Source organism: Hippocampus zosterae, chromosome 9 (genome assembly GCF_025434085.1).
Source record: "Hippocampus zosterae strain Florida chromosome 9, ASM2543408v3, whole genome shotgun sequence".
Taxonomy (NCBI): Eukaryota; Metazoa; Chordata; class Actinopteri; order Syngnathiformes; family Syngnathidae; genus Hippocampus; species Hippocampus zosterae.
In genome coordinates, this window is record NC_067459.1 from 24168479 (window position 1) to 24191102 (window position 22624).

General features: G+C 45.6%; 4 protein-coding genes across 5 annotated transcripts in view; 1 reads left to right on the forward strand and 3 right to left on the reverse strand.

Moving 5' to 3' along the window:
* The first annotated feature begins 214 nt into the window (after positions 1-214).
* On the forward strand, positions 215-4162 carry LOC127607747 (14-3-3 protein beta/alpha-1-like). Its single transcript, XM_052076380.1, has 7 exons — positions 215-358; positions 1663-1822; positions 1907-2047; positions 2245-2368; positions 3122-3285; positions 3378-3473; positions 3740-4162. The coding sequence occupies exons 2-7, from the start codon at positions 1670-1672 to the stop codon at positions 3794-3796; spliced, it is 735 nt and encodes a 244-aa protein (XP_051932340.1). The 5' UTR covers positions 215-358; positions 1663-1669; the 3' UTR covers positions 3797-4162.
* Positions 4163-4972: 810 nt separating this feature from the next.
* On the reverse strand, positions 4973-10762 carry tomm34 (translocase of outer mitochondrial membrane 34). The gene is made up of 8 exons (XM_052076359.1): positions 10531-10762; positions 9890-10023; positions 8631-8730; positions 8096-8248; positions 7043-7342; positions 6847-6973; positions 6105-6259; positions 4973-5131 (listed from the first exon to the last, which is right to left on the reverse strand). Exons 2-8 carry the CDS (start codon positions 10011-10013, stop codon positions 5122-5124), a joined length of 969 nt encoding a protein of 322 aa, XP_051932319.1. The 5' UTR covers positions 10014-10023; positions 10531-10762; the 3' UTR covers positions 4973-5121.
* A 1339-nt stretch (positions 10763-12101) lies between these two features.
* tgm8 (transglutaminase 8) lies at positions 12102-22537 on the reverse strand. Of its 2 annotated transcripts, none has more exons than XM_052076299.1 (16): positions 22411-22537; positions 21182-21241; positions 20129-20302; positions 19134-19382; positions 17842-17960; positions 17611-17739; positions 17362-17539; positions 17116-17251; positions 16131-16240; positions 15131-15246; positions 14915-15041; positions 14701-14840; positions 14431-14605; positions 13443-13606; positions 12562-12695; positions 12102-12262 (listed from the first exon to the last, which is right to left on the reverse strand). In XM_052076299.1, the coding sequence occupies exons 1-16, from the start codon at positions 22451-22453 to the stop codon at positions 12115-12117; spliced, it is 2202 nt and encodes a 733-aa protein (XP_051932259.1). In that variant the 5' UTR covers positions 22454-22537; the 3' UTR covers positions 12102-12114. The 2 variants fall into 2 exon arrangements, with proteins under 2 accessions (XP_051932259.1, XP_051932260.1); XM_052076300.1 differs by lacking the exon at positions 12102-12262 and adding an exon at positions 12343-12464 and having other exon boundaries at positions 12518-12695.
* pigu (phosphatidylinositol glycan anchor biosynthesis, class U) overlaps positions 19428-22624 on the reverse strand; it is a 97330-nt gene continuing 94133 nt past the window's right edge. Inside the window, exon 13 of the transcript XR_007964129.1 lies at positions 19428-19439. The gene's annotated coding sequence lies outside the window, so the exon portion shown is untranslated. The remainder of the gene's footprint in view (positions 19440-22624) is intronic.

Here is a 22624-nt window from a genome sequence, read left to right on the forward strand (position 1 = left end):
CGCCTACTGCCCGAAGACAGCTGGGATATGCTCCAGCACCCCCCGCGACCCAAGTGAGGACGAAGCGGTTCGGAAAATGGATGGATGGGTGAATAATACGTCATCGTTGAGTCGTCGGCAGTTGCCGTGGCAGCGCTCACGTCAAAGCCCCTGCCGGGAGCCTTGGAAACCCCAGAGTGGCGTCGTCATGGATACTGGCGGGGTGGAGGGTGTGGCTTTTGAGGAAGCGGAAGTGTCAGCGCAGGCGGAAGTGGTACTGCCCTGAATCCCCTGAGCAGCGAGAGGAGGACGGCTCTACCAAGCCTCGGCGGCCACAGCAGAAAATCGCTAAATCTCCAACTCCTATCACCTGATAAACGTAGGTTGACGACATTCTCACACGTCATACGCCGGCGGACAGCGTCTCCCTTTGCGGGGCGCGATCCGCGAGCGGCGGCCGCGTTCGCCTACTCCTCGGCGGAAGGTGCCCATTGTGGTTTGGGGCTGGCTGCGAAGATTTAGGCCGCGTACGAACAAATTAACCCTGCAGCGACCCGCTTCGACTTCATCAGAGTACCGCGACGTATCGGATCTTTTTCCGCCTCACTCGCAGTTGAGTCCGATTGGGCGGCTGTTGGTCGACGCGGGAGTCGCCGATGAGCCGTATCGTTTTTTGACAGGTTAGCCGTCCTGGCTTGTCGTAAGCGGCGACGTTTTGGCTTCGCCTCACTGTGAGTTGCGTGTGTCCGGGGAAACAGTCGACCAGCTCGGTCTGGGCGCTGGAATCCGTCCAATCACCCACCCGAGAACTCGATGATCACGTCGCCCCGCTGCTCCGTCATGGCGTGGGCTAACACGCCCTCCTTCCCCAGGAGTTCGCCTCGCTCCTCTTCCATTCTTCCACAATTCTACTTGCCTGTTAGATTTGGCTTGATTGAGGCGCGTTTCCGGTCAAATGCCACGTTTGGACACCCTTAGCGGGTGGGTGTGCCGCCGATGGGTTCGAGGAAAAGTGTCCGATCGAAGAGACTCGGTGTCCGGCTAGCGTGCTAGGCTAGCCTCCATTTTAAAATTCCACAGGGGAGTGCGACGACGACAAGGAGGGCGGAACTGCTAACAGGCCCAGCTTAGAAAGTCGCAGCCTGCGGTAACACTCGCCAGCCGCGACAATTTCATCTCCTCCGGCGACCATTTAAGCCTCTTTTGCTACAGCCTCCCTTGGAATGAAGCCACGAACGGGGTCGCCGCCCTTCACACTGGAACTCCAACCGCGCGTTTGACTTGTTTGCTCACTCTCTTGTTAGCGCATTAGCGTGGAGTGGTAGGGGGGTGTCGGGGATACCCACACTTCGGTCGTTTCCAAACATGTTTGTAAGTCACCGTCAGTCTTACTTCGAATGGTAGAAAACGTGTTGATTGCCAAATGGTGACTAAAAGCGATTCAGGGATTGAATTCGTCGGTGTGCGGCTAACGCCACATGATTCACGCGACAAACACGGATGAAGGAAAATGAATGCCCACGGATACAGTAAACCCTCCTTTATGGCGGTTAATGGGGACCAAAACCACCCGCGATAAACGAAAATCCGCGAAGTAGCTACCAATTAACACATAGATTAAAAAATCGCCCCATCTTTGCGTTTGAGCAGAGCGCACGGTCATGCGTGCGTTGTCATCCACAGCCGCGAGATGGACAGGAACGATCTGGTGCAGAGCGCCAAGATGGCCGAGCAGGCTGAGCGCTACGACGATATGGCGGCCACAATGAAGCTGGTGACGGAGCAGAACAAGGACCTGACCAACGAGGAGCGCAACCTGCTGTCTGTGGCCTACAAGAACGTGGTATGACTCCGGCCGCTTTTGCGTCGGCTCTCTTTGCACTTGGCAAGACTCCGTGTTAACTCTATGCCGTGTTGTCGCCGGCAGGTGGGAGCTCGCCGTTCGTCCTGGCGCGTCATCTCCAGCATCGAGCAGAAGACGGAGGGCTGTGAGAAGAAACAGCAGATGGCTCGCGAATACCGCCTCAAGATCGAGACTGAGCTCCAAGATATCTGCAATGATGTGTTGGTATGTCACCTTATCTTGTAATACACGACACTACTCGGACGTTTCTGCTCACATTTGAGGATTTTAGAACCTGAAATGCATAATTTTATTTAGTTTTTCCCGTAATGACATAAAAGGAAAGTTTGAATGAAAAGGAGCAGAGAAAAGTGTAGATCTTATTTCTTTTTTCAGTAGAACAATTACTTGTCGCCTTTCAGAAACTTCTGGACGAGTTCCTCATCAGCAACACGACGGCGGCAGAGAGCAAAGTGTTCTACCTCAAAATGAAAGGAGACTACTTCAGATACCTGTCGGAGGTGGCGTCCGGCGACAGCAAGAAGAGTGAGCTTTGGTCGCCGGGCTCTTCGCGAGATGGTGTCCTGTCGTAGAATGTATTCACGTGCCGTCTTGTCGCAAGATCCTGTCGTAAGGTGGCATCATGTAGTCAGGCGGCGTCTTCGTGTATGATGGTCTTTGGTCGTAGGAAATCTGTGGCGTTGTATGGCAAGACATCATCTGGCAGGATGTTCAGATTTCGTCTTGTCAAAAGACAGCGTCCAGTAGTAAGACGCTTCCTCGAGTAAGACGGCAGGCATCCCGTCATAACTTTGAGCCCCTTCGATGCAAAATGTCGTCAAATGAAACCGCGCGTGCGCATGCGTCTCGTTATTTTTAAGCTGGGAACGATTAAAGTATTTGGCCAGCAGGTGGCATCGTTGGGTCTCTTGGATGAGGTCTGAGTTGCGGGAGTTTCTGAACATGGCGGATCTTTGGAAAAGCAACTGTTATATACGGTTTGCGACCGATCAAAGTGTTTGCCACATGAGAGAAAACGGTTGAGGGTGCTTTTATTTATTTTTTACTTACATTAAGTACAAGTGGAAGCTTATTTGATCGTAGAAAACAACTGTTCGGGTGCTGAAAGGGAAAAAAAATTAGAACTGAGATCTGTCTAAATTGGCTGGCAATCGATAGGATCTTTTTGTTTGTTTATGGCTCCCATTCAAAGAGTTAATGGCGCTTCCTATCTGAAGATGCCGTCATGTCGCGGGCTGCCTTTCCTGCAGTAAGCTGGTGTCTGTGTCCTCTTCAAAGCTACGGTGACAAAATCCCAGGAAGCGTACCAGATGGCGTTTGACATCAGTCAGACGAAGATGCAGGCCACACATCCCATCCGACTCGGCCTGGCCCTCAACTTCTCCGTCTTCTACTACGAGATCCTCAACTCGCCGGATCAGGCCTGTACTCTGGCCAAGCAGGTGAGAATGTCGTGATGGCGGCGGGGGGGGGGGGGGGGGGGCAACTTTGTTGTCACCGCTCTTGCCCTCTGATCACTTCCTTTCCGAGGCAGGCTTTCGACGATGCCATCGCCGAGCTCGACAGCTTGAACGAGGAATCGTACAAAGACAGCACGCTGATTATGCAGCTACTAAGGGACAACCTGACTGTGAGTCGACACTCTCGCACACCTTGGGCGGCGCACCTAGTATCAACAGACAATTCAGTAGGGACGCCCTGTGATACAAGGGCCAGCTGTAGATTTTTTTAAAAAAATCTACAGTACGTTAAAAACCATAACAAAGATTTTTTTAAAAATCAAAAACGCATGATAATGCTGTAAAGGAAGTGTGTTGAGTGCTCCTATTCAAATCTGTGAGTGCGTTCTTTGGTCAGGAAGTGACTGACAACCAACTTCCTGTGTGTCGTCCTCAGCTGTGGACATCAGAAAACCAGGGTGACGAGGTGGAGGCCGGCGAGGGCGAAAATTAGTACCAGGCACCTTTCCAACCCGACACCTTTGCCATCCAACCTCCGCTCTTGCTCCCGTTTCCTATCTTCATGCACACAAACGTTCATTCCTTCTTCATCTTTATCTTCTGTATAAGAAGCAGCCGCATGACCCCCCCCCTCCCTCCCAGCTGAACCTGGCACGCCACAACCTCCTTTAGAACCTTCTGGCCCGTCCTGTCTCACTGGAAGGTTTTTTTTTTCTTTTAAATCTTGTCACCATTTTCTTCCTACTTCCTTTTCTTAACTTTCTTTCAGTTTCTTAGTCCTGCCCACTGGCTGCTTTTATTCCACCTTAATCCAAACAAGACAAAAAAGGTTATTAAACTGTGTGTTTATTTTCAACAACGCTCACGACTCTTTTCCTCTCCGTCCCACTTGCATACAAGCTCATGTTTGCCTAGAGACTCGGGGAGAAGGGGGGGGGCATCCAGGTGTCTTCTACACCACAGTATCCTACTGCCTTTGGATTTGTTCAAGTAAAAGGTTTCAGGAACTAAAAGATCTGAATTTGAGGAACTACAAGCTCAGATCTTGAAGAAGACTTGGAACTAGGAAGAATCAGACTCTGAAAGTTGGGGGTGGGGTTGTCCTGACTCCAAGTATCTACATGGTTAGCATTATTCAGCTAACATGACCGCAACCCACTTCTATTTACACTCTTAACATTAGCTTTTGCCAGCTAGCTAACTTGAATGCGGTGGTTTACTTTTTCCAGACTGTTATATTACAGATTTATTCTAAATTGTTTTTTTTTACATCAAAATTCTACTTGTAACAACCATGACAACATAGTTTCCCACAAATTAAAAGTCAAATAAAATGCATATGCCCCCTTGAGCGTCTTAGGACCACACCTAAGACGGTCAAAAAGTGCTACGGTGCTGCGTGACAGACAATTTGCCATGTTGGACAGGTTTCTATAGTCACCAGAGCTGACATTTGATTAAAATTGCATCCTAAGCAAGGTGGCGTTTGCTTTCTGAAGCAACTGGTTTATTCGTGGTTGTGGAAATGCTACTTTCGTTTGCTTTGGGGGGAGGAAATTTTTTTTCTTTCACTGTTAATTTTATCTTTTAAATCATGACATGCAAAAATATATTTAGTTCATTGATCACTTTTTAACCATTCTTCTACTTCAATTCAAGAAATGGCACATTTGCTTGTATGATGGTTTTATTGCTTAACGTGTGCACGTGATTGTGACTGTTTTGACTTTGCTTGAATAAAACCACAAAATGATTAAGGAAAAAAACTGATGCCTCTGCACCCTCATGGCAATTGGGGTAGCCCTGGATCATTTTCTTTCACCTTTTACTTGACGGAGACACAAAAAATGAACAAGAACATTAAACGTCAAAAACTTTTCTGAAATGTGACTTTTTTCCCCCCTTCCGCACGACATTATCGCAATCATGTGATCCAAAATAAAGGTTTCTCATCCGAGTTCCAGCATGGCCGCCGCCAATGTCACTTCTGCCGGCCGATCAGAAGGCAGATTTTTAAACTGGCAAGAAAACTAAATGTGCGATCGCGGGTGTCACGGCAATAAGATCGAAGACGCAACTAGATGGAGACTGTGATGACCAAGAAGAACAAAGACCAGCTAAGACACGAAATAAAAAGTCTCTGATCAAGAGCAGATGTGAAGAAGTGATTAAAAAAAACATGGCTAAGTGGAAGGACGCGGAGTGAAAGATAAACGGATATCAAAAGGAGGTTGCTTTAGAAATCAACGGCAATGCAATGATCAAAGACGCATGCTGACACTATAGAATGAAAGGAAGACAATGAAGAGGATGAAAGTGAGCAATGAAAATCCAAGTCGTGGTCAAAGACATTCGTGTCAGCCAGGTGGTGACCGATGCGACGTTCCAAGACAAAATTGTTGCCAGCGAGCTCAGTTCAAATGGATCTTTGATGACTAATAGCCAGTAACAGCAGTGAATGATTTCAACGGTGAGAAAGAGCTCAGAGACACCATGGGGTGAGGACAAAAAGAAGACTGATCGAAATCAAAAACGCTGAAAGCAGAGCAGCGACGAAGAGAAGGAAAATCAGATGGTGACCACATCAAAGATGATCAATGAATAAGCTCAAAGACCACACGATGATGATGATGATGATGACGGTGCTTTCAGGCACTTGGGTCAGAAAGATGAAGAGGAGTAGGGCCTGGAAGAGATATTGGCGGGATAACTGTGTGGTGATTGGATGTCTTTATCGAGCTAACTCCGCCCACTTTTGCCTTTTCGCCGTGTTTCGAGACAGACAAGCATCCGGTGGTCACCTCTTCTTGGTCTTGCTCTTCTTCTTCTTCTCCTGCGGAGGTTGTTGTTGTTGTTGTTCCTGCTGTTGCACTTCCTGCAGCAGCTTGATGGCGGCAGTGTTGTTTGGCTCAATCTCCAGGAGCTTGTTCAGGTCTCGGATGCAACTTTTCATTTCCTGAAGGAAAAAAATAAAATAAAAAGGAAAACTGCTAAGTTATCTTAACAAGTGGCTGGGTAAGAATAACGTTCGGGGAGGCAAGTTGCTTGGGAACTCGACAGGTAGGACCTCATCTCGGGATCTAAGCACGAGGGCCCGATCAATCTGAATTTTTTTTTTGTCACAGATTCAAATATCTGGCAGAAGAAAAATCCAGTAACCGATTAATTTGAAAATGAATAAAATAACCTTAACACTTAAAACAACAAAAAAAATAATGACATTGGAGTGTTTTGTGCGATTTTGTCCTTTTATCTATCAAAGTTTACAACAGAGAGGAATTTAAGCTTTCAAAACATGAAAATCAGCATGGACCCACAAATGTATCTTTCGCCATTAATTGGATGAATGAATCCAAGCTGCGTTTAGGGGCAAATGGAGATCTTCCAGAGTGACTCCAAACTGCATTTGCTGGTCTCACGAGACGGCAAAACTCCGGACGATTGATGAGTACTTGGAAAAGGGCCGATATTGGCCGACAGATTAATCGCTCGGGGCCCTGCTAATAAGTACGTCAGTAAATTGGTAGGCATGCAGGCTGTCACCTTGAGCTCCTTGTACGCCTGCGCTCGTCGGTAGAGCGCCTTGACGTTGGCGCCGTCGACGGCGAGCGCTGCTCCGCAGTCGCTGACCGCATCGTGGTAGCGTTTCAGCGCCAAGTAGCACAATGCCCTGACCACAACACACACAGAGGTTATCATTGAAGCTACGCTAACACGGCCATCTTGCTTGTTCACCTACCGGTTGGTGAAGGTGGCGGCCTCTTTGCCGTAGTGGAAGATGCTCTGCGTGTACTTTTCGGCAGCCTGGGCGTGCGCCCCTTTCTTAACCAGTGCATTTCCTTCCTCCTTAAGCAACCTGGCTCGCTGGAGATCCTCCTCAGCGGCTAGATTGTGGTTCTGTGCGATGCCGTTGTGTTGCGGCGGCGCGGTAGGGGGCCCTCGGCTGAGCTTCTCTCGGACCGCCAGGGGGACGACTGGGATGGTGGGGAGCTTCTCTCGCCACGACGGACCGTCGACCTCCGTCAATGCTTTTGTCATCCTACAAAAGAAAGGTAAGTTAAGTGGCTTGGGAAGCAAGCTAATTGTTTTTTTAAGTTGGTACGTGGCAAGGTCATTTGTTAACCAAATTAAATAACTAAAATTGAAACATCTTTGTAAATAAAATTTACACAAAACGCTTTCCAAAAAAAAAACCCTACAGCTTACGTTTATAAAGCTTACTGCAACTACAGCAAAAACGTCCTTCATTTTTGTCTGAGTCAATGAATATCGTACATGAAGCTTTAGGGTTCATTTCAAATGTATTTTTCGTGATTCGTACAGAGGAATGAAGGTCAAACTTGTTTCAGAGTTGTAGTTTATTAGAAAATATTTTCACTTTTTTTAATTTTTACACTTAAATACGGTACTCCACTAAAACTAATAAAAACGGCATTAAAATGAAGCTCTTGACAAAATAAGTACAATGACTAACAAAACTGCTCTATAAACTAATTAAAGCGAACTGGATTTAAACGAAAGCCAAAACGAAATAAACATGAGGCAAAATCAAAAACTTAACTGTCTTAAGTCACTAATTAAGTTGGTGGTTACCTGGGTAGCTTGCTAGCTAGGCACGACCCTCTTAAAAGTTTGTAATTGCCTCGAAACGTGACAAGCTAACATGGTTTTGATCTCATGGTACATACATGACGAGTTACATGACTTGACGATCAACAAAATACCTTGACATGAAGCTCACCCGTGGAATCAGCGAGTCTCGACCCGTCGTTAATATGCATGCAACGTGTACCTGTTTGCTCCCTCGTGCGCGGCCACGAGGTGCGTGTCCAGTTGCAGTGCAGTCTTGTAGTCCACGTAGGCCTGGCGGTACCGCTCCTGAGCTTCTGAGGCGGCGGCCCGGCGCAATAAAGACTTCACGTTGAACGGCACCAACTCCAGAGAACTGGCAGAAGACCGGGGGCAAGCTTTAGCCAGCTCACAGTCACACGCCCACGACTCGTACCCAGACTACTTTGCTAGTTAAAAGGATCTGCACGTTAGCTCAGACACTTCAATGTCCGTCGAGCGGTTATTCCTCCATCGCCGTTGAAGCACGCTTTGCTAACCGAAGCAGCCATGTGGGTGTGGAACATCCATGATTTCTGGGGTATTCGTGGATTTAAACTATGAATCGCCGCAAAAAAATAAAAATAAAACTTTATCACAAATGATATCACTTTTAAGGAAGCATCAGTTACGCACAAAAACTCGCTCATCGCCACCCTACCGACCTTCCCTATCCCCAGCGAATAGTGGGAGCGCGGGGGGGGGCTTAAGATACTCACAGGTTACAGTCCTTGAGACATTCGGCACAGTTTCCTTCTTTGAGGTAGCTGGCGGCGCGGTTGGAGTGCAACACGCTCAAATCCTCCACGTTCTTTGGATCTGCAGGCACAATCATGACCACACATTAGGAATCAATATCTACAATTTGGACTTAAATACAAAGGAATTCATTCTGCAAGTATCACGTGACCGATGATGTTCAAAGCTTCACACGTCACGGCAAGTAAGGACAGCTCGAAATCGATTGGTTACTGCCCTTGGTTTGACCCCAACTTCAGTTTACAATCGCCACCAAAAAAATTGAACAACGTGGGTTTGGTTTGGAAGGAGAGAAGTTACTAGCTTAGTTGCGTTAGTTACAAAAAAAAAAAAAAACGGCCTTCAGGACTTTGGGATTGTTTTGATCTTATCCTGCCAAATAAGGTAAGTAAGTAGTACTCTGTTTGTTTTCTGTGCGTGCAAACTTGCATTTTACTCATGAATATGTGTTTGCTACGCACGCAGAAATTAGCATATAGCAAAAATATCCTGTGCATATTAAAGCATTTGCGCACAAGGCATGATGAAGATGATGCCCAGCAAACAAATGAGTCCGTCAACGTGGGCAGTCTGCAACTATGCTCCTTTTTCCTGTACATTAACATTAAATGTGACATGTTGAATTATTTATCTAAACTATGAGAGCGTATATTTTCTTAGCCCGGAGAATTAGCTAGTGTGAAAAGAGGCCACCTAAAACTTTCCATTGTGGAGAAATTACTTTGGAATAAAGACTTTCCTGTACCCTTTTGTCATTTTTGTTCAGAAACAATCCCTTTATAAGAAGGATGCACACAAGAGCAACACAAGGACTTTATGTAACAGCATTTTTATGGAAACTTCGTACCATTAGATGAATTCTTAAGCATTACGTACCGTAAATGCATCGATCAGTGGCATTATTTTTACTTTGATTTTTATCCTGCCATAGTTTGACCCCGTTTAGTGACGGAGGTTGCCTTGACGTTAAAAGAGTCATCAAGGTTCACCCGCCCATCTCTAGTTGTTAAGTACCTAGGTAGGTAGTAAATACACTTGGTAAGCAACCTTCATGGGACGTAGGGGAAAATGCCGACTTTTACCGGTGATGTGAAAGAGGCCAAAATGCCTCCCATAAAGCCCTTGGCAGTATTTTCTTTCCATGTGTTACTTACTTCATTAGTCGTAGTGTAAGTTAAAATAAAATTAAGTATGGCAGTCGATATGGAAGCAGACTTACTAGACTTGTGTAGCTCGCTGATGGCCAGGCTGTAGATGCGGGTAGCCTCTCCGTACTGGCCGGCCTTGAAGCACTCATTGCCGGCTAGTTTGAGCTCGGCCCACTGCTTCACTTTCGAAGTCATTCTGACGTTCCTGTTTTTCGGAGAATAAGAAGCTCGGCACACATGGCAACTGACTTCGATGGGACATTTGTTACAACATACACATAAAATAACAATGTCACCGCGGAACATTCTCGAATATTATTTCCACCCACAGTCCGTTCATTCGGTTTAGGTGAAAAGAAACCGGGCCGACTATTCACTGGAACGTGACAGTTATCAAACTCATTATTTATGAGGACACATTGAAGGGGGAAATGCCTCTTACTAAACAAATTACTTGCATTTTTTTAATTTCCGAAAATGCAAATAAAACAAGACGACGCTTGAGTTAGATGTTATGTCATGCTAGCGACTAGCCAATAACGACGTTTTCTTTCTGAAGCTAAGCTAACAAACTCATGTAAACGGACGGTGGAAGCTAAACTAACCAGCACACTTCCGAATGCTTGGCTAAGATGGAAGCTAAGGCAACACCAGCCGGCGTGTTGGGGATGTTTGGGAGAGATGAGGTGGGGGGGGGTCTCTTATAGCTTACCGGTTTCGGACGAGATGGCGGATTAAGCGACAGAAGTTGGCGGGCGGCGCGTAACGTTTGAAAATATAATTAACTCGCTAACGTAAGCGGCACAGTCATTCCTCCCCGGCCTGTTTTCTTTTCTCCCTTTTGGTTGTTAGTTTTGTCGTGGTCGCGCTGGAACTGATTGTGCTAAATGCAGTGGAGGGTGAGCAGTGGGGGCGGCGTGTCCGGAACTCTCCTGCCGGCTGTGCTCACTTGTCTGCGCGGAGGATGACGATTGTCGTGACAGAGAAGGCCGGTGGATGCTGCATTCAAGTTTCCTGGACAACAGGAATGCTTATGCGACCGTGTTCTGCGTTCAAGGGGACAAAGTGTGAAAATGTTACCTTTTAATATGTGAGCATAACAAGATGGACGCCTTGAGGCGTTAGCCAGCACTTTAAATGGTCGCAAACATTTTTTTCTTGTCGCCAAAACATGTTCAAAATTTCCCGACTCCAGGTCCATCTCTTCCTGAAATTAGCTTCACTGAGCTTTAGCAGTAGCCGGCGAGTCGCTTATCTAATGCAAGCCGTTATTTAAATGTAAAGTACTGCATATAGTTATACAAACCTCATCAAGTCGTACGTGTCTTATAAAAAATATGTTCTCAAAATATCTTCATACGATAAAACTTTTTTCAGCATTTTTTATGAACTAATCACCAAATCAAATCAATTTACCTGCAACACGAAACATTTTATATCGTTTCACAAATTTAAGGTACTGTCTCGATATATCACTCGATCGGTATGTCAAAAATCCAATCAAAAAAACTTCAAAGTGGCACCTCAAATCTAAGGTAATGTTGAAGACTTGCCATATACAAGATTATTTACTTTATATATCTTCATATGGTAATGTAAAAAACAAAAAAAAGAAACACATTGTCTACTAACACAGTAAGCAAGGCAACAATCAAATCACAAGAAAGCACATCAAATCCCACCTCAAACCGAAGGTCTTGATGAAGGGTTTCCTCATACGATTACAGAACATCCCAAATAAACATGTCATAATCTTCTGATTCTCATGCAAAAAATGGTCACACGTAGTTCTTACTACAATGTTGCTCGAGGTTTTGGGAATGTTTCCAACAAAATTGGCACCTGATTGAACAAAAGGCAAGGCGTAATCAAACAAAAAAAAGTGCTTATACTGCATCGAGGTTCAGGTAATCATCTCAAGTGAAAGATCATGTCAATCAATCATCATGGCTATTTTCAGCTCTTTATTCAAGGTACAGGCATAAAACATTCTTGACTATCGTTCGAGTGTTTAAAAAAAAGACCAAAATGTAATCCACTCAAAAATAAGTAAAATTTCAAGTAATTTTTGTATTGTGCGCACTCATCTTGTCCTAAGCAATCAGACCCTTTCTGATGTCAAACCAAGCTGCGTTTCTTATTCCGTATTGCTACCCTCTTGTGGCGACATCTTAAAAACCCAAATCAAAATATAAAAGCACCACGGTTACATAAAATTAAGCATCGATTAATATATTTTAAAAAAAAACTAAATTTGAGCAGATTCTTTAAAAAAAAAAAAAATTAAGAGAATGATTCACAGCCTGACATTGACTGCACAGCTGCCCTTGAAATCTTTAAAAATGGATGAATGGATGTCAGCCACCAGCATCTTGATGCCTGTCCTGTACGGGACAAACTCAAACTGGACGCGGATGCGGTTGTTGGGAGACAAGTTGGGAAGCCTGAGGGAACAAAAGAACGATAGAGTTAATTCAATTCGGTTATTATGATTGTGTCGCTTTATGTGTGTAACATCATCAGATTCCGTGTGTAAGGGCTGCTTTCAAACCAAAATGGCCTATCGCTGAGAGGCGTGATCGAGACTTTTTCGTCCATCCTGTTATGATGCATGTCAACCCAATTTTGTGTCGGTTGGAGAAAGTGGTCTCAAGGGCTGATTTTATTCCACTTTGAGACACGGTCCTTGTCCTTGAAAGGACTGCGGGGCCTTGGCTGAGGTCTTACTCTGGGATTTTGTTACCCGAATTCGAACTCCTGCCGCAAGAGTCCGCTTCCCGACAGGGTCAGCGTCATGCCCGTAAGGGTCTCCTGCAAGGGGTTCATGAAGATCACCTCTGCGTACGCCGCCTGGTGCTGCCGTACATAACCGTTAACCTGCCACACAAGCAAATCAAGTTCTTTCATCAACATTTAAAGCGGGTCCCCGAATGACAACTGGAAACACTCAGAACACTTTTTTTTCCGTAGCATTCTTACGCACGTTAGCGCTGACACACCTGGCGACTAGTCGGCTGCGCTGCTTTCGTGTTTGAATTTCACGTTGTTCAGTGACAGTAAGGTCAGAACGTACATGAAGGCGCAATTTGCACCCAAAGCCAAAGGAGGAGTCAGGATTTTACAAGCGCAAAGCTGGATTCTTGTCTTTTTTTTTTTTTTAATAAGTCACAAGAAAGAAAAAAACAGTCACAAAATTACGGAAAGAATGTTGCATTTTTTTTTACCCCGACCCCCAAAAGACGAAATGTTAGAAGATTATTATCATATACTTTCTACAAAAATGTGATATAAAGTTAAAGTAATAAAGTTGAATAAAGTGGGCTAAACAAAATCAATGTTTAATAAATAAGTAGAATGAGTTTTTTTGTATTTTAGCATAACTCAATGTCTAAGATGACAACTTTTTTCCATTCCCCCCCCCCCAAAAAAATCACAAAATTAACTTTTTTTTCCCCTTCATTTAAAAAAAATTCTAGTATGGCCCTAAACAATCTTTGGTCTTTGTGTATTGCCACAATGAGGAGGGCACATAAATACATGTCGACTTAATGGAATGGTTGAAAGTTTTTTATTGGTTTTTAAACAACACGAGTAGAAAAGGCAAGTTTGGTGTGGTGGACTTACAGTGACTGTAACGGGAGGGTCATGCAGTATCACGTCTTCCTCCGCCAGGTACTTTTTGTCGGGATACTTCTTGTCCGTCACCACGGCCGACACCTTCAAGCTGTCGGCGTACATCATGTGCTTGAGGTACGAACGCGCGGGGATCACAATGGGTATTGTCAGCTCTACAATATTTTCCAGCCCCAAAAAAAGAAAAAGAAAAAAAAAAAGCATGTTTTTGCTCAATATGTCATCGTAAGAAAGTGCATCAGCAAAATAATTACACATGTGAAAAGCTCTCATGGAGATCTTTAATTTGGCTTACGGAGGTGGTTTGTCTCAATTTTTTTTTACCTGTTCCTCATCAAGATTGACCCTCCAAAAATGTTTTGCTCACTTCATAAATACATTTTTACAAAACCATTGCAGAACTGAAAAAGACCTTTAATTTGAGGTATGTGGTTTGTTGCAAAAATATATTTTTAGCCAACACTAGTCAAATTAGGCCAAAAAAAACAGTCAGTAGGCCCAGACTGACAAAATCTATACTCATATTGATAAAATCATTACAGCGATGAAAAAGCCATCACCACAGGCTTTAATTTGATGTATGACATGCTGTGGTTTTTTCGCAAAAAAAAAAAAATATATATATTGTGAGCCACCAAAAATTGCTATGGTCAGTTTCAGAATTTGCAGGGCAAAGACTGATCCGGAAATCTCACATTAAGACCTTTAAATCGAGGTATGACGAGATGCAATTTGTGGAAAATTATTTAATTTTGTCTTTATTCCTAGTTATTTTTTTTCTAACCCCTTGTCAAATTTGACTCCCTACAAAAACTATTTTGATCACTGATCTCAGATTTTTTTTTAAAAGTTATATTTACAACAAATGTAAACAAATCACACGAGAGCTTAAATTTGAGATGACTCAATGTGGTTTGCTCGAGAAAAAAAAAATTGGGGTTGGACTTGAACACAAAGAAGATGTTTTTAAGAGTTTGACCTCGGAAAGGGCGCAGCGTCCCTTCCTTGACTTCGGATTGGATGGTGGCGACAAAGGTGCCGTTGTAGTGCATCCCATCCACGGTGATGCGGACGTTGAGCATCCTTTCCACTCTGCTGTCGCTGCTCATCACCAGCTTCATCTGGACGTCCTTCCCATACTCTGGTGCCGACGTCTGCCCCCGCCCCCACAACAACAACAAAAGTAATCTCGCTCGTATCTGTGTCATGAAAAAGCGGCAGCGTGAAAGGCAACAGCAGGAAGCCAAACCTCAACAAGTTGTATCATGAGCTGCGGCAGTGGGCGCGGTGGGGTTGGTGGTTTGGGGGTTTCCGGGGGGCCTCTGTCTGGCTCGCTATCTTTGTCATCGCTGATGGCGTACATGAACACATTCCGTTCGGCCTCCGTGCCTGAAACACGGCAGCAGATTTGTGCGTCAAATGTGTGCGTGGCTGGGATATGCGTGCGTGCCCAGGATACTCACCCTCCCTGTGCTTGTAGTACTTGGTGATGTCCTCGCGCCTATTGTTGCCCACACCCTTGGTGGATATGTAATGTCCGACTCGCTTGGTGTCCGAGATCATCTTCACGTCGGTGCCGTCAGCTTTCGTCTGAACATGCGCACGCGCACACATGCGCGCCATTCAACGAGCGCAACGCGACTTCGAAACGTCAATTGACTCGTCGTCTTGGCCCTCACCAGCCAGTCGACGCAGTCTGCGTTGACCTCGGCGAAGACGAAGGGGACGTCGTACGGAAGCTGGGTCTCGCCGTTCAAGATGGCAATCAAAGAGGAGGGGCCGCACTGGTACAAACCTGAGCCAAACAAAACCAGTTAACAGGTTTGTAAGTCAACAAGACAGCAGGAAGAGGGAAGACGAAGAGTAACAGAATCTACAGTATGATGACAAAAGTACTGGGACGGCGTGAAAACGTGTCACTCGATTCTGGGTTGGGGTGGGGGTGGGGGGGCAACGGGGGTCAGTGCCCCTGTAGCACTCATTCTGCCCCCCCCCCCACCCCCTCCGAGCGCAGATTACGCAGTCGTGCCGAGTCGCCAACGCGAAAGGTGGAACCAAAGTGCGTGATTTAACATTCTAGTCGGACCCTTTAGTGCGCTGCGCCACTTAAAAATGAGCGGGAAAATGAGAAGCAGTCCGCAGAGAAGGAAATTACCACGACAGTGCTATATGTGTGTGTGTGTGTGTGCGCGCGCGTTTGTGTGTGCGCGTGTTTGTGTGTGTGTGTGTGTATAACTTTTTTAGTCTCCCTTTTTATTTTTATTTAACAGAATCAATATATAAGACACTGCCTTTTGAAATTTGGATAATTATATGCATGTAAAACATTTAGCTTCAGTGTATTTGCAATTTTCGTCCCCGGTAGGCTGGTGCCATATCATCCCTGGCTTGAATATTCTCAACAGACGGACACGGCGTATTGTTACGCTTGCAGACATTTTAGCCCTCCTAATACTGTTTTTTTTCCCTCATCACTGTAATGTTATGACTACAATTTCAAAGTCTGAAGAAATAAAAAGTCAAATAAGATTTCGAATCTGTCTTTTTAGCCCTGGGTTGAATGTGCCCCCCCATCAAAACCCCTGGCCCCAGCCCGGCCCCTTCAGTGAAATTGATCCAGAACCGCCCCTGCGAGGCTGACACCAAAGACGACAACGGAGGACAACACTGTGGCCTGACCGTCACTGGTCTCCTGCGGCGTAGCATCCAGAACCTGCCAGCCGTCATATGTGCGATTGGCCTTCAGCTTAGGACGCTTCATCCACGACTCAACCCACACGTGATAGTTCCTGAGGGGACAGGCCATACAATACAAGACCAAAATAAATCATACTAATCAAACCCAGACGGCCCGGTAGTCGAGCGGTTAGCGCGTCAACCTCACAGTGCAGAGGTTCTGGGTTCAATTCCAGCTCCTGCCTTCCTGTGTGGAGTTTGCATGTTCTCACAGGGCCTGTGTGGGTTTTTTCCGGGTACTCCGTTTTCCTCACACATTCCAAAAACATGCACGGCAGGCTGATTGAACACTCTAAATCAGGCATCTCCAAACTCCGGCCCTCGGCCCCTGTCATAAAATCAGTGCCGTCTGGCCCGCAGGTTGGGCGCAATGGAACACGTGTTGCATTGACTGAGGTCTCGTAGACTGGTGAGTGTTGTTTCATAGAGTACTGCTTCCCTCTAGTGGCTAAATGAGTAATAGCAGTCACTAAATGAGTAATAGCATTTAGACACTAGAGGGCATCACTCACGAGTTAACAAGACATCACTCCGTGTTTATATTGACTGATATGTCATATTTTTTATAAGAAAACCTTTATTTGTCTCACAATGGAGAAATTCCCATTTCAAATTCCTGTTTCAAATGAACCAAAAGAAATTCTTAAGATTGTTGAAATTAAAATAAAAATGGAAATGTGAAACAGACTGGCTTACTAAAATTTCTTGAACAATATTGTTGTTCAATGTAAAGAATGTCAGCCAAGGTCGGCCACCCGACATTTTACCACATAAAATCTGGCCCCCTTGGCAAAAAGTTTGGACACCCCTGCTCTAAATTGTCCCTAGGTGTGAGTGCGAGCGCGGATGGTTGTTTGTCTCTGCGTGCCCTGTGATTGGCCGGCAACCGGTTCAGCACACCACACAACAACGCCACACCCCCACTGACCAGATACTGTCATTGGACTCTTTGTGCCTGGCCCCCTCGTCGGCGTGGTATACGTCGATGGTAAGGCTGGCGTCCGTGTCGTGGGCCGACATGAAGTTAGTGACCACGCGGGTGGGAATGCCCAGCAGACGCATGACTGAGGGAAAACCCAAACGGATTTCAGCAAGGATGCAACATGTCGGGCAACCAAGCTTGAAGAAGCTCTCCGGCAAGCTCCGTTCCATATGTCGGTAGCGGTGATATTACCTGAACACATGACGCCGGCAAAGACCCAGCACTGGCCGTACTTGACCGTCCGGAAGTTGTTGTTCTTCCACATGGAGAGGATGCTATAGCTGCCGCTCCAGTGGGACGGCGAGTGGCCGCCCTCAAAGGAATCCGACCAGTTGCCCATCAGGACACCTCTGTCGTCCGGACTGTTGATCTAACCGTGCGAGCGCACCCGCATCAGCACATACGGTCCAAATCCATAGCCTCTATCTATCCCAGACCTACCATGGCACTGATCACGCGGCCCACGTAGACCGGGTCGCTGCGGGAGGCCAGATCGTCGGCGGGGTTCTTTCTGTAGTTCAGACTCTTGTCCAGGATGTTGAGGCAAATATCAACCATGTCGTCTTCAAACTGCACAGGAAGGAAGGAAGAGACAAGGAGGACTGGTTGAGATCCACACTCAATACAAATATCTTGGTTTCGGACCCGTATGCGTGCGCGCCTTTGACATACCAGTCCAAAGTCCCACCTCAAAGGTATAATGTAATGTAAACTTCCTCTGTAGATGACTCCCTGTTCATTCAGCACATATTCTTCTCTCTTCGACTCATCCGGCAAGAACACGGAGTCTCCTGCATAGCCCCCCCCCCCAAAAAAAAACGTATATAAAAAAATAACAATATATGCAGTTCTGTATACACTGCCGGGCGGCCCGGTAGTCCAGTGGTTAGCACGTGGGCTTCACAGTGCAGAGGTACCGGGTTCGATTCCAGCTGCGGCCTCCCTGTGTGGAGTTTGCATGTTCTCCCCGGGCCTGCGTGGGTTTTCTCCGGGTGCTCCGGTTTCCTCCCACGTTCCAAAAACATGCGTGGCAGGCTGATTGAACACTCTAAATCAGGCATGTGCAAACTCCGGCCCGCGGCCGAATTTCATCCGGCCCTCGGCCCCTGTCATAAAATCAGTGCCGTCTGGCCCGCAGGTTGGGCGCAATGGAACACGTGTTGCATTGACTGAGGTCTCGTAGACTGGCGAGTGATGTTTCATAGAGTACTGCTTCCCTCTAGTGGCTAAATGAGTAATAGCATTCACTAAATGAGTAATAGCATTTAGACACTAGAGGGCATCACTCACGAGTTAAGACAGCTGGGATAGGCTCCAGCACCCCCGCGACCCTGGTGAGGATCAAGCGGCTCGGAAGATGAATGAATGAATACACACTGCCTTGAGTATCAGCAGCACTGACATAACAACTTGCATTAAATTGTATTCCTTCACTTCCATGCGTCTATTATCCCCATTTCATAGCGTGTGGAGAGTATATTCTTTTTTTTTTTTTTTTTTTTGTCCAATCCGATTTCAGATTCTATGTGCTGCCATCTCAAATAATCTTCCCTTAAATGCGGATACGTGATGTAGTCATTATTGACGGCAGGGATTTTTTTTTTTTGGTTCTCTTCAACCAGGAAGATTTCAGGACAAGTCTGCAATTTTCCTTCCTTTGATTGGTCGAACAATGCTAGCAAGTCTGAATGGTGCTCTCTTGTTTTTTTTTTTTAATTTCATTTTGCAAACGACGGTGCTTTTTCAATTGCGGTGATGATCGTTAGTTTTCGCCAACTATTAGAACCTTGCTGAACCCAATCGGTCACGTGACTATGCGCTTCATACTTTTTGGCCGAAGGTACCGAGGGAGTGTTTCGTAAATGAGTACAGAGACAACACCTGCTTTTGAAGTTGAATGACATGCGCACGCTCATTAGAAGTTGCATAACATTTGGAAATATCCCCATCTTTCAGGAGCATACCAGAGAACCAGGGGTTGTAGAGCAGCACCAGCGTGGTGACCGTCTTGTCCTCCCCCCACAGGGTGGCCTTCAAAGTGTACCTGCCGATGGGGGCGTCCGCGGGGGGCGTGATGACCACCGGCAAGCTGTTGGCCGACAAGCCAAAGTCCAGCTTGGCGGTCCACGCGGCTTTGGCCGAAGCCAAGCTGCCGCCCGTGTCCGGGACTCCGAAGCGACACGAGGTGCCCTTCTCCTCGGAAGCGTGACTTCCTGTTGGATTGATTGACAGTTTGGCGCTTAGTCAGTTAGCGTCTTTGACGTCATCTACTTAGCTGACTAAATTGGGCCGTGTTTTTTCTTTTTTCTTTCTTCCTGAAATTGCTCACTCCAATTTATTTTTATATTTCATACTGAGGGCGGCCCGGTAGGCCCAGTGGTTAGCACGTGGGCTTCACAGTGCAGAGGTACCGGGTTCGATTCCAGCTCCGGCCTCCCTGTGTGGAGTTTGCATGTTCTCTCCGGGCCTGCGTGGGTTTTCTCCGGGTGCTCCGGTTTCCTCCCACATTCCAAAAACATGCGTGGCAGGCTGATTGAACACTCTAAATTGTCCCTAGGTGTGAGTGTGAGCGTGGACGGTTGTTCGTCTATGTGTGCCCTGCGATTGGCTGGCAACCGATTCAGGGTGTCCCCCGCCTACTGCCCGAAGACGGCTGGGATAGGCTCCAGCAACCCCCGCGACCCTAGTGAGGATTAAGCGGTTCAGAAAATGGATGGATGGATGAATTTCATACTGAATTGTGATTGTTTTAAAACGCATTCATCGAATGAAACAATGAGGTCATTCGATGATAATGAAAGCGTAAGCTGCAGCGATTCTGCCCTTCTCTTGCAATGATTTGATGATCTGATTTGCTTTGATTGATTTTAAATTGGATTTTTCAATCAATCCGCACTTTTCCCACAAATTCATACGTACATCACAAATGAATCGGCGAGTCGGACAAGCGAGCGCTTACCCCCGGTGGAGGCGATGAGGACGAGGGAATCGATGCCCTGCTTGAAAGGCTTGGCCAATTTCAAGGTGACCTTGAAGGCCTGTCCCCTGCGGACGGTCAGCTGATCTTCGGGAAAATCATTGGTGTGATGGTCCTGGTGGTTGCTCTTGCTGTGCACGTCCACGCCCGTGAACACTGACGCGCGTGACAGCAACAAAAAGAAGCGTTAGATCGTGCTACGTCGGGTGGAAAAAAAAAATGCCTCTTGTGACCTACAGGTATGTTCTTAAAACTGATTTTTTTAAAAAACATTTATTAGCAGTACTTGTGTATGTGTGTTTGTGTGACGCCGGGGTGTGGTAATTATTGGGTTGGTGTTTTTTTTTTTTTTTTTAACTCTCACACAAAGTGGTAATTAACCTTCATCGATTTTAGTTTCCGGAGGCAAACACTTTGAAGCGTCACTGCTGATAAAAGTTCAACATTTTTTCATGCAGAAAGGAAAAACAAGCAAAATAAAACAACCCCCCCCCCCACCCCCACACACCCCCAAAAAAATCGATATTTATTCTTAACCGGAAAAAAAAAAAAAAGACAATCTGCGGGTGCCGAATTGCAAGTATGCAGAATTGCAAGTCTTGAATTTCCATTCGCCCATCTATGTTTTTTATTATACATTAGCACTAAGCTAATAGACTGTGTGGGTGCGCAAAGACGTGCACACGTGTTGGTTTTTCCCACAAATCAGAATGAGTCACATAGCCTTTGGGTCAAAGCCGCCTCCTCGCTGAGATAAAAGGTACCAAAAAAACCTGGACCAGATCTTGCCATTAAATCTCAAATAGTTGAAAAAAATAAGTAAATAAATCGCAGTGTTGTACACATTTGATGGCTACAATAACTAACTAAATAAATACATGCCGGTACAGAAATACATTTTTTTTTTAAATGCATTTAGCAAGGAGGGGGGGAAAAAGAATCTGGGGCTTAAGGGTTTGAAAAAAGGACTTGATTTTCATTTGTAATAAAATGATTTAGTACAGCTGAAAGGAGTTGGGATTACTTTTGACTCACCCGAATTGTTCAACAGCAAACTCATCTTGGCACGCCGTGTCGCGGTCTCTCGGCAGCACTCTGTTGCAACACGACAGCGAGAGCCAGTTAATATCTGCAAAGCCGAGCGGGCCACGCACCTCTTATCATTTCTTGGGAGCCAGTCAGTCAGGTTTTAAACACATTCTGCTGCTCCAAATGACTTCAGATCACACCCCGTGGCTTTCGACCAAGCAGCGTCGACGTTACATCTTGTTCCATTACTTAACAGTCAAATGCCTGTGATCAAATTACATTTGTCAGTTGCAAAGCTCGACAACCCTGACATCAAGCACACGTTGAGTCGATCTCTGACCTCCTGGGGTCAACTAAGTTTTTTTTTTTTTTTTTTTTTCCATGGCAAATCAGCACACTTTGACACCCACAGGGAATGTCCAAAAACTCAAATTCTCAAATTGAACACTTTTTGGGGGTCTACTGATGATGATTACATGTCAGTAAGTATCGTAAGGGAAGTTTGTTGATGAAGGATCCCTGGAAATGGCCAAGATGACCTCAAATGAGACCAGATGACCAACGTGAAAGGCGTCCTGGTTCTTCTCAGGCATCTACTCTTGACTTTTTGGGTGGGTCTACTCATGATAGACAGGTCTAGCAAATTTTAGGTTGCTGGCACAAACTGGCTCCAAGTGCTGAATTTGAAAAACATTCCAGACAGAAACGCTTGTCAATAAAGTATGCCTGGTAATGGTCCTAAATGTCTTCTTAACATCGATGTTTTCAGGTATGGATTTTTTTAGACTTTTTGTGGGTCTAGTCATATTTAATGAATAAGATGTCATTGAAGGATCTCTGGAAATGGCCAAAATGACCCTAAAATGAACCGCTTAATACCATGTGGCTGACCTCCTTTGTCTTTTTGAAAGATTTTTTTTTTTTTTGGTGCGTTTACTCATGATAGACATGCCTACCAAATTTCACGTTGCCAAGTTAAAGTAGCTGAATTAAAAAAAATACTGATGTATCCAAAAGTATCCCTCAATTTTTTTTTTTGCTAAAATATCCTTTCAGGCATGGCTTTTTTTTTTGTGGGTCTACTCATTATAGACAATTCTTCCAAATTTCATATTGCTATAGGTAACAAGTGTCAGCGGCAGAATTTTAAAAACATTCCAGTCTGTTGTCTGCGGATGAAGAGTCAGAGAGAAATGGCCAGACATGGCGGCTTCAAACAAATGTGGCTAACTTACTGTTTGTTCGGCCTTTTTTTGTGGCTCTACTGACGATACACATGCCTACCAAATTTCAGGTCAAGTCCAAAATTCCCTTTTTCCCCAATCACAGCCATGACTCCAACTAGATGTGAATTTCCACCGAGATGAACACAGAATTTGGTGACGTTTTGAGAATCAATTTATTCAGCTGACAAAAAAAAAAAACTCAGGACGCGTAGCAGATCACAAA

Coding starts and splice junctions, on each gene's coding strand:
- tgm8 (XM_052076299.1), bottom strand. CDS start 22,453: ATGTGTATCGTCAGTAGAGCCACAAAAAAAGGCCGAACAAACA. Junction 17,740..17,841: donor TGAGGTGGGACTTTGGACTG/GTATGTCAAAGG, acceptor CTTCCTGTGCAG/TTTGAAGACGACATGGTTGA. Junction 12,263..12,561: donor CGGCAGGAGTTCGAATTCGG/GTAACAAAATCC, acceptor TTGTTCCCTCAG/GCTTCCCAACTTGTCTCCCA.
- LOC127607747 (XM_052076380.1), top strand. CDS start 1,670: ATGGACAGGAACGATCTGGTGCAGAGCGCCAAGATGGCCGAGCAGGCT. Junction 1,823..1,906: donor CTGTGGCCTACAAGAACGTG/GTATGACTCCGG, acceptor TGTCGCCGGCAG/GTGGGAGCTCGCCGTTCGTC. Junction 3,474..3,739: donor TACTAAGGGACAACCTGACT/GTGAGTCGACAC, acceptor TGTCGTCCTCAG/CTGTGGACATCAGAAAACCA.
- tomm34 (XM_052076359.1), bottom strand. CDS start 10,013: ATGACTTCGAAAGTGAAGCAGTGGGCCGAGCTCAAACTAGCCGGCAAT. Junction 8,249..8,630: donor TGTCTCAAGGACTGTAACCT/GTGAGTATCTTA, acceptor GTCTTCTGCCAG/TTCTCTGGAGTTGGTGCCGT. Junction 7,343..8,095: donor GCGCACGAGGGAGCAAACAG/GTACACGTTGCA, acceptor TTTCTTTTGTAG/GATGACAAAAGCATTGACGG.